Source organism: Panthera uncia (genome assembly GCF_023721935.1).
Source record: "Panthera uncia isolate 11264 chromosome B2 unlocalized genomic scaffold, Puncia_PCG_1.0 HiC_scaffold_25, whole genome shotgun sequence".
In the NCBI taxonomy this organism is placed as follows: domain Eukaryota; kingdom Metazoa; phylum Chordata; class Mammalia; order Carnivora; family Felidae; genus Panthera; species Panthera uncia.
In genome coordinates this window covers 1752921-1764139 of record NW_026057581.1, presented here as the reverse complement: position 1 = coordinate 1764139, position 11219 = coordinate 1752921, and the positions used below count along the sequence as shown (strand labels likewise).

At 42.4% G+C, this 11219-nt stretch overlaps 1 protein-coding gene across 1 annotated transcript; it reads right to left on the bottom strand.

Moving 5' to 3' along the window:
* Positions 1-3661: 3661 nt before the first annotated feature.
* On the bottom strand, positions 3662-4606 carry LOC125908483 (olfactory receptor 2B11-like). The gene has a single exon (XM_049611326.1). The coding sequence runs from the start codon at positions 4604-4606 to the stop codon at positions 3662-3664; it is 945 nt and encodes a 314-aa protein (XP_049467283.1).
* Between the last annotated feature and the right edge of the window lie 6613 nt (positions 4607-11219).

Below are 11219 nucleotides of genomic sequence, written 5' to 3'. Positions count from 1 at the left end.
GCCCAGAAACCCCACTTCCTGCCGGCCTATAACCCGGAAGTGCGCCGTGCCGCTCTAGGAGTTCTCGTCTCTGTGGCTCCCGCCGGCCGGAAACCGCTGCGTTTTGTCCCAGGTAGTCTCGCGTGGCCTGGGAATTGGCAAAACCAGGGCTCTGCCGGGTCAACACCTGGCTGGCTGGTCCAGAAATGACCGTCAGTCTGGAGATACTGATTTTGTTCTTCTTCCACTCCCCCCCCCCCCCCCGGGTTTTCCTCTTCCTCTCTCCACCTCTGCCATCCCGAAGTCTACACTTCCCCTTGTCCCTTTCCGCATTTTCCTCCCGGCTCGTGTGATCATATATGCAGACACATGTTCATGTGCAATTACAGACGGGCACTGTGGGGTTTAACCGGTCGGTTAGTTTTGTGCTATGGATTGTGGGGGAGCAAGAATACCTGTTGCCCTAAAGATCCTTCTAGCCCAAAAAGAATCAAATTGACGGATTGAAGGGAGAACATCAAATTTAATAGTATACGTGAGGGGAAGCCACACAGACATGAAATTGCCAAGACTGGCAAAATGAGGCACATATGTCATTCTCAACTAAAGAGAAGGGATCGGAGTCTGAGACTCCAAGGGAAGGAATGCAGTTCACCAGATGAAAAAGAGTTAAGTGTCTGGTAAACAAACGTTTTCACGACCGCTCAGAAACAATGGGAAATAGAGGAGGACCCTGATCAAAGAAGCCTTGCCAGGTTCCTCTCTGTCCACCATGCCTACTTCATACCATAGTGTGGTTGTCCATGGTTACCGCTCTTCCTGGAGCAGCTCTTCTACCTAAATTCTTTTTAGGTAATTGTGGGGGCGGTAAAGAGCTTTTCCAGAATCTGCTGGGTTTCTATTGCTTTTTAACTCAAAATAGCCTTCACACCTAGGAGGCCCATCTTGGGACAGCCTGCCCTTGGTCCCTACAGGATCCAGTTACTAAATCTCTGTATACCTCATTTCCTTATCTGTAAAATAAGAATAACAGTACACATATCAGGCAGTTATCATGTGTAAAGAGCCCCTACAGCCAGATAGATCCTTCCAAGTCATCTGGAATAATTTTTAAGCATTATTTTTAATGGTCATAAGGCATTTATTTTAATAGCTAATTTACTATCAATAGCATACTAAAATATATTTCTTTTTGTTTTGACGTTTCTTTATTTCTAAAGAGAGATAAAGCGTGCAGGAAAGGGGCAGAGAGAGGGAGAGAGAGAATCTCAAGCAGGCTTCCCACGGTCGATGCAGAGCTCAACTCAGGGCTCGATCCCACAACTGTGAGATCACAACCCCAGCTGATATCAAGGCTTGGACACTTAACTAACGGAGCCATCCAGGATCCCCCTAAAAAATATTTCTGTTTGTTGTTGTTGTTGTTATAATGAACAAGTCTGCAATATTTATTCTTTTTTTTTTAATTTTTTAAATGTTTATTTATTTTGAGAGACAGAGAGAGACAGAGCACAAGTGGGGAAGGAGCAGAGAGAGAGGAAGACACAGAATCCGAAGCGGGCTCCAGGCTCTGAGCTGTCAGCACAGAGCCTGACTCCAGGCTCAAACTCATGAACCACGAGATCATGACCTGAGCCGAAGTTGGCTCTTAACCAACTGAGCCACCCAGGTGCCCCTGCAGCATTTATTCTTACGCATGCCCTCCTCACAGATGATTTTATTTCTAGTAAAATTGCTGGGTAGAAAAACATATATATTTTTAATAATAACAGGTCCTGTTAGATTGCTTTCCAAAAGGCTGTAACCACCTCATATTTCAAAGAACAACAGACAGCTTTTCCAAAATGAGGACAAGGATCCCCTCATGTCACATGTGAGCGAGAAGGTTTTCCCAAGATTATCCTCTAGTCTTGGCCCTCAAAGCTCTTTCTCTAGGGTCCTGTTGCCCTCCAGATAACAGCACTAAGCTAATTTACATATTCCAACTATTTCTCACATTTAAAAAATGTTATTTTCTAAGACCCCTCAACTTCTTTCATATACCTATCACATTTCCCAGCTTGTATTAGCAGAAGGAGCCAGGAACCCACGTCAGTTTGCAACCTTGTCTGCATTTTAAAAATTTGTTTGCAAGACCAAGTTTTGTCACATAATGGTATATTTCCCTATGTTTCCCCATACATAAACTATCTGTATATTTATCTATTAGCTGTTGCTTATTTAGTGATTGCAGGGTAATGTATATATTACATAATTATTATATTTTGCATAGAAAAAATATACTATTGGCTACACTTTCAAAACCACAACTTTACTTTTTATGTTTATTTTGTGACACACATCTTTATCATTTCTATTCATCTTGTTTGGTCTTACATTCCATTTATTCAATTGTCATAAATTCAATTCCCTTCTACAAATGTGACAGAAAAATATACTATTTTTCATGAAAAGCTTTTTAAAAATGTTAAATTTTTGATTCAAATATAATTTGTTATAATTTAGACTATGAAGAATAGACCCAAATTAAGTAGTTACCATACCAACTTTTTGATTCACATTTAATGTGTTGCAATTAACAACACCTGTTGTAAATGTGTTTTTTATGAAGGTGCTTATTTTCACAAGCAAAGTGTGAGAAGAAAGAAATATATATTTGGTCTTTGCCCCCAGTTCCTGACACAGAACTTGTGTTTTCCTGAATGATAGGGGTGATAGGAGCATCTTTTATTATTCATAACAAGCCCTCCCAGTCATACTTGAGTTTATCCTAATAACGTGATTCATGGCCTCAGGATGAAGGGGCTGGTTGCCAGAGGGAACTACCTCTATTGGAGGGTTGGAATTTCAGGCCCCTTCCCTGGATTCCCCGGAGGGGAAGAGGCTGGAGATTGAATCACTCACCAATAATTTAATCAATCATGCTTGCGTAATGGAGCTTTCATAAAACCCCCTAAACAATGGGGTTTAGAGAGTTTCAAGGTTGGTAAACACATTGAGGTGCTGGGAGGTGTCATGCTCTGAGAATTAATGGACACCCTCCCCACCCCCCTCCCTGCCAAGCCTCACCACATGCACCTCTTGCATTCAGCACTTCCTAGGTGGTTTTGTTTTGTTTTGTTTTGTTTTTTTAGTAACAAACTGGTAAAAGTAAGAAAAGTGTTTCCTTGAGTTTTATATACTGTTCTGGCCAATTATCAAACCTGAGGAGGTTGTAGAAATCCTTGACTTAGTTTGTGGGTCATAAGTGTAGGTGGCCTGGACTTCTGCTTGACATCCAAGGTGGAGGCTGTTTTTGTGGGACTGAGCCCTTAAGTTGTGGAGTCTATGCTAACTCTGGGTTGTTAGTATCAGAATTGAATCGAATTGTAGGCCACCCCATTGGTGTCAGAGAATTGGCTGGTGTTGGAAATAAACCAACATAACTGGTGTTATGTTGTTATATATATATATATATATATATATATATGGTGTATATATATATATATATATATATATATATATATAAATGGTGTATATATATATATATATATATGGTGTATAAAGTGGTGTAGATAAATATAGCACATGAAGGTTTTCTTGAGTTGGCTTTTGAGCACAATTCTGGTGAAACATATATTTAAAGGAGGATATATTTCAGTTTATTGTTGAGCTTTTCAATTCAGAGTAAAGCATCATTTTCTCATGTTCTTTTGGACAAAATGGCACTCCTCAGAAATCTCCTCAAAGCTCCTTTAACATCCTTGTTCCTCAAGGTGTAGATGAATGGGTTGGCCATAGGAGTAATAACACAGTAAAACAGTGTCAGAGCTTTGGTAAGGTCTTGAGGGCTGTCCCCTGAGGGTTGCATGTAGATGTAGATGCCGGGGCCATAAAATAAAGACACCACCAGTAAGTGTGATGAACAAGTGTTGAAGGCCTTAAATCTCCTATCGGCAGAAGGGATTCGAAATACAGCTTGGGCAATACAACTGTAAGAGACAAGAATCATGGAGAGGGGTCCCATTATCAGAAAGGTGGCCACCACTGCTAAAGTGACCTCATTGATTGTGGTGTCCGTGCAAGCCATCTTAATAAGCCCGGGCAGCTCACAAAAGAAGTGATCTAGCTCCTGATTCCCACACAGGGGCAGCTGGACTGTGAGTGTCGACTGCAGCAGTGAATTTGCCAGACCAATGAGCCAGGCTGAGCTGGAGAGCTGCTGGCAGTGCTTGTGGTCCATGATTACAGAGTACCTCAGAGGCTTACACACAGCCACATAGCGGTCTAAGGCCATGATGCCAAGCAGGACACATTCAGTACAGCCCAGCCAGTGAAATATATAGGCCTGCACCATACAGCCTACATAAGTGATGTTCTTGTTGGAGCCTCCCAAGTTGAACAGCATTTGGGGTACAGTCGTGGTGGTGAAACAGAGGTCCAAAAAGGAGAGGTTTGTGAGGAAGAAATACATAGGACTTTGGAGTTGGGAATCTAGTTGAGAAACCAGAATAATAGCAATATTTCCCAACAGTGTCAACGTGTAGGAGATCAGGAGGGCAAAGAAGAGAGGGAGATCCAACCAAGGGTATTTGGTAAAACCCATAAGAATTAAATCTTCTGGAAAATTTTCATTCATGTGCTTCATTGAATTTTGATGGGAGACACCTGCTAAGATCAAGGAAGATAAGGTTGATTTTAAAACCCCAAGTTAGCAGAAGTTTTGAAGACATGAGAAAAAATATACTTTTATGCGAGACAGGTGGGGGACATGCTCAATATAAATCATAACATTAATGAATATCATAATTATAATTAACATTATAAAGTAACATTTGAAAAGCCCTTTCAGTAGAGAAAGTGCTTTCAAATCTATCTATATCTATATTATCTATATCTATAGCTATCTATCTCTATCTCTATCTGTATGTATCTATATGTATCTATATTTATCTATCTATCTATCTATCTCTTTCCTAAATCAAAGCACTGTGTGATAGGTTAGTGGACATTAGTGGTTGTGGCTCTTCTGTATGATTAAAGAAGCCATTGGGAGGTGGGCAGTGTATTCTTCTCCCAGCAACCTTGAGCTAAAGGGTACGTGTGATCTACATGTGGTCAGTCAGACTCTTCTACACAGGATTTCAATCTTGGTAAAATGATGCAAAAGAATGGGGAGGAGGAAACGGACTGTCAGAGCAGGTGCCTCCCTGACTGATGTCCCATGTGACAGCATTAAAGGATATATCCTTCATCGTCTTTCTGGAGTGGGATCTTGGCTGTGTCTTGCTTCCCTTCGTTTCTGCTTGTTGATCAAGTTTGGTTCTTCTCCTTTTGCGCTGTAAACTACCACTCTTCCAATATCTCCTTTCTGCTTAACTTATCATAATCATTATCTTTGTTTACGACCAGGGACCTTGACTGAAACAGAAAATGGTACCAGAAAGTGGGTTGAAATTTTCTGCAGGTCTCTCGTAAGTCGGGGCACTGAGGAGGAAAGAGCGGGACTCCAAGAATTGGAATGAGGATATAGGTGGCATCCAGATAAATCAGGATGACAGGATCCCAAAGACTTCCAGAGGGGAAAATATGCATATGAAGTACAACAAAATAAAAAATGGTACTGAACTTCCTAACAGCAACCATGGAAGTGAGAAGGGAAGGGCGATGATTTTAAAATTCTCAAGGAAATGATTTCTAACCTAGAATTCTATTCACAACCAAGCAATCAAGTATGAAGTTAGAAGAAGACATTTGAAGGCATGAACAAAACCCCAAATACCATTTCCCAGGCACCATTTCTTAGGGAGTTATTGGAAGCTATACACCTTCAAAATAGGGGAGAGAACAAAACAATAGGACGACCCCAGGAGACAGGGAACCCGGGATGAGGGGCAATCCCATAACAACAGTAATGGGACGTCTTGGGAACGTGTTAGAGTACAGCAAGGGTCGAACAGCATAGCTCCAACAATGAAAAAAATAAAAATAAAAAAGAGGAATTTTGTACCATCTGCGATAGAACTGAGAGGAGAGTTTTAAGCAGCTGTGGTTCATTACATGATTCCATCCTTACGAACGTTTACACAGTCACGAAAGCGTAAACCCTCAATGCTGCTGTAACTAAACAGTGTGATGTGTGACTACTCGAAGGGTGAGGCATAGAGAGCTCTCTCTCTGTCTTCTCTCATTTGCTCTTCCTTTCACTCTCTCTTTGTTATGTAAGGGTTAAAGTTTCTCTCTTTTTTTTTAACGTTTTATTTATTTTTGAGACAGAGAGAGACAGAGCATGAACGGGGGAGGGGCAGAGAGAGGGGGAGACACAGAATCGGAAGCAGGCTCCGGGCTCTGAGCCATCAGCCCAGAGCCCGACGCGGGGCTTGAACTCACGGACTGCGAGATCGTGACCTGAGCTGAAGTCGACCGCTTAACCGACTGAGCCACCCAGGCGCCCCTCTCATTTTTCATAGTAAATAATAAACAAGTCATGTTTAAAGTGAAAAAATCCAAACAGAATGAAAGCTGGTTATTAGGAAATATGGGTGAATAGAAGAAAACACCAAAATTATTAAAAATGTGTTACCTCAGGCGAACAGGAATCAAGAGTGAGGAGCGATGAGGAAGGTTTTTCGATGCGAGCTCATAGTATTCTTTTTGCTTAACTTTGAACATAAATGAAAATTAAATGGAAAGGGATGGAAGGGGATCTTGAGATCTCTAAGTGATGGCAAAGGGCATTAGAGAGAGACGCATTTTTTTGAAAACTGGAAGCACGCACTGATGATGCAGCCTAGGATGCATAGACTGGCGCAGTGGAAAACCAGGTTGTAGAAATAACTCGAGTCCAGGATACGGAAAATCTTGAATGTGAGGTTAAGGGGTCTGAGCGAATCAGGACTTTTTTCAGAAGGGCTGTGAAATGACGGGAGCGGCACTCCGAACATTTACTAGGGCCGCAGAATGAGGGATTGAGGGGAGGAGACTGGAAACTGGGGGGTCGGTTGGAAATTTGCTGCAGGAGTCCAGGGAGAGAGGCTGAGAGTGTCAGCTACGAAATGATCAGGAGCCAGGTATGTGTGCAAGACAGAGGAAGCAGTGGAGAGAAATCTGAAGTGTTAGTCCGAGGTGCTGAGAGAATGGAAATGCAATGGACAGGAAGGGGCTTGTATGTGAGGATTGAGAGGAGTATGTGATTTAACCAAAAAAGGCATCCTAAAAAAAGGTAAATTTAAAGCTTGGCCTGTAACAAAGGGTCCTCGGGGTCCAGAGGATGAATTCTGCTTCTCAAGTCACTTCTGTGTCAAGTTGACCAACTTCCCATTCATGAAGTGTCACACAACCACCTGAATCTACGGGTAGGATGCTTTGTTGCTGCTATTTCACCACCAAGGACAGATATCAGGGCAGAGGCAGTGGTAAGGGAACATGTCTCCGGAAACAGAGGACAGGGGCACCCAGGGTGGCTCAGTCGGTTAAGTGGGCAACTTTGTCTCAGGTCGTGATCTCGCTGTTCGTTGGTTCAAGCCCCATGTTGGGCTCTGGGCTGACAGCTCAGAGCCTGGAGCCTGCTTCAGATTCTGTCTCCCTCTCTCTCTGCCCCCCTTACTCATTCTCTCTCTCTCTCTCTCTCTCTCAAAAATAAATTAAAAACACAAAACAGAGAACATAATAAACTACATTTGCCAGGAAGTTCCTACATGTGCATATGAAATGGCAGAGGAAAAGAATAAGACAAGATCCCACAGCATCCCCTCCCCCACCAAAAATCCTCAATACTTTGGCTTATTGGTCATTGTTCACAACGTTTGATCTTCACATTTATCTTCAGAGTATTGGACTTTAGAGAACTGATTTTTAGTGACACCTGCTCTCTTTCCTCCTGTCTCCTAGACAATGGGATCTTTTGCACATAATTCTGGACTGAAGTGGATACACGCTAGCCATTGGTCTGGCAGAATGAGAATTCATTTAGCTCATGGGGTCGCCTCACCATGCTTGATCTTGTTCACAGTTTGGAACCTTCACTTTCTGTCTCAAAACAAAATAAAACTGAACAATACCCATTTCCCTCTTGGCTGGTGTGACTAGAAAGAGACATCACCAGAACATACCTCTTCTCATTTGAACTTGTATTAAGCAGGTGTCTTTAGCTATAGAAGCTTTTAGTCAGGAGAAAGATTGCAAAAGGGTTGGATCCCAAAAGTCCTGGGAGAGGGAAGCAAGTACGATTCGGCTTCAGTAAGAGCCACTAAGGGTCTTGATGCGGCAGGTAGGGTGAATGTGTTTCCTGAGGCCTGGGTGCCAAGTCTGGTTCAAAGGCATATAAAGCCAGTTCTCACCCATTATGCCAGTGGCCCCTGGGGGCGGGGTGGAGCACATCCCTGGCAAGTGAATCTCCCTGGGGAAACAGCATCCATCTTTTATTTACAGTTTGGGTTATGATTATAGGGGGCATCGCTGCCTCCACTCATTAGTCCCATTGTAATAGCAAGGGTGAGTAGGATTTACCCCAACAATTTGCAGAAAGCATATATTGCATTAATGATGATGATGATGATAGTAGCTTAATATATCCTAGACACTTTACACGAATGTTCTCATACAATGCTCCTAACAACTCCTTGAGATGGGCACTATGAATGTTCTCATTTTATTTTATTTTTTTTAATGTTTATTTTCTCTTGAGAGAGAGAGAGAGACAGAGTGCAAGCAGGGGAGGGACAGAGAGAGAGAGAGAGAGAGAGAGAGACGGACACACAGAATCCGAAGCAGGCTTCAGGCTCTGAGCTGTCAGCCCAGAGCCCAACGCAGGGCTTGAACTCACAAACCACGAGATCATGACCTGAGCCAAAGGTGGACACTTAACCAACTGAGCCACCCAGGTGCCTCTAATGTCCTAATTTTATAGCTGAGGAACTTGAAGCTTAAAAAGGTGTAATTTGTCCAATGTACCCAAGGCTCACACATTTCCAGAATTCAGACATCAAGTGAATTCTTTGCAAATGTCATGAGTAAGCATTGGTTTTTTTATGTCTGTAGTGTTTAGGATATGTGTTTATTTGGTCTTTTCAACCATATTGGAGGTTCCTTGGAGACAAGGCTCATGTCTTTCTCAGCTGGCTTCAGGATGGTGTTAATCCAATTAAGTCTTCCTTTTATTTCCTACAAAGGCTGGGAAAATTTCCAGCTATCTCCATTATGATATGGGAGAATATGTCAGACCAGGTCACTCCTCAGGACCAGGCAGAACAGAAAAAGCCATTTAAAAAGTGTTTTAAAGGCCAAATCCTTGCTGACTATATGACAACACTTTTTTCTCAACACTTTCTTCACATCCACAAAGCTCCCTTTTCAGCAGGTAGCACTTTAGCAGCTCTTAGATGCTGTCATGACGAAGTTGTTCCTCAGAGCTCAGCCACACAATTCTCCCTCTCCTGCTTGTTATGGGCTGAATTGTGTCCCCCCACCCCCACCCTTCCAACTCATAACTCATATGTTGAAGCCCTAACCCCTAATGTGCCTGTATTTGGGGATAGGGTCTTTAAGGAATTAATTAAGATTAACTGAGGTCATAAGGGTGGCGCCCTTACTTAAAAAGACTGGTGTCCTGATAAGAAGGGAAAGAGCTAGCAGATCTATCACAGTGTCTCGCTGTCTCTCTCTCCCCTTGAAAAGCCATGTGAGGATTCAGCACAAAGGCTGATGTCTACAAGGTGGAGAGGCCTCACCAGAAAACCACTCTGATGGCACCTTGGTCTTGGACTTTTAGCCTCCAGAACTATGAGAAGATAAACTTCTGTTGTTTAAACCACCCAGTCTGTGATATTTTGTTACAGCAGCCCCAGCTGACTAATACACTATGTTTAAATCAAAAGAAGCAGGGGATGAGGAGAGCTTGTCCAGGGCAAAAGAAGATAGATCCTAGGAGACAGGCCCGGTTTGTTCACAGGGTCTGTTCATTCCTCACGGAGAACTTCTTACATCATTTCCTGAGGTTTAGTTTTACATTTTCCTCTTCCATGATTCAAACATGAGTTGAGCAGTCGTTCACTGGGCAAGAATTTTCTCAAACAAACAAACAAACAAAAACCAGAGTTATCTCCTGCTCCCAAACCCATTGGACTAGGTTTTTTTTTTTTTTTTTTTCCTTTTTGGACTAGGTTTGAGATCAGTCCAAGTCACTTAACTTTGTTCAGCTCTGTGACCAAAGACTTCATTATTGACTCTAATAAAATAGAAGACATGTATCATGAGAAAAGCATGGGTTCTAGAATCAGACAGGCTTGGGTTTGACATTGAACTTTGTCCTTAACTATGTGTCTGTGAACATTATCGAGGCTGTTTTCATATTGACAAAGATCTATTTATTACACGTGTTCGACAGGATTGGTGGGTTAAGAGAGGGTGGGTCTGGAAACACCTGGAATATTGTAGACGTCCCACAATTCGAACTTGATGATAGGAGGGTAAGTGGATGCTCGTGAACCAGCACGAAAATGCGAAGGGCATACACCCACCTCCCTCTGGGTTCAGCTCTGTCTGCAATATTTTAAGCTGGAGTTTTGCAAAGGTAATTGCTAAAAGTACACACAGCTGGGTCCTTCACCAAATTAAAACCTCTGGGGATGAGTCCCAAGAAACTGTTTTAACAAGTTCCCTAGGTGACTCCAGTGCATACCCAGCTTGGCAATCACTGCGTTGTAGGATCGTTCTGCGTTTTAAACTGCAGAACTGAAGTTCAGTTTCCCGTGGGGCCAATTTATTTAGTTCCTTGGGGACTAAAAGCCTCCCTTGAAGACTGAAGACACATAAGAAAATATACATTACTATTTTATAATTTAGTAGTATTTGGAAAATCACATGTAAAACATACCATGCTGGGTTTTCTACAATCACTAATAAATTCTGTGGGAGTTCAGAAAAAGGTTTTAAGAGTTGGGAACATTTATATTGTCTCCCCCCCCTCCCTCGCCACTTCCCTCCCCCCAAAAAAGCGAGGACACGGAGGAGCTTCAGCGAAGTAGGGAGTTGCCGATTTCTGTGTTTCTCGGCTCTGAGAGTCACCGGAAGTCAATTTCTATTGATTCCCTCTCTTACAGTCGTTATCACTTTGATCATAAAGGAACATCACTTTCCCTTGAGAGTGAGAATTTCACGGTCACAAGTGCTTTATGAATGATTGTGTCAGAATTTATAGAAACACTGAATACAGTGCAGAACAAGGAGCAGAAGGGGTTAATGGATCAATAAGAGAAAAGCCG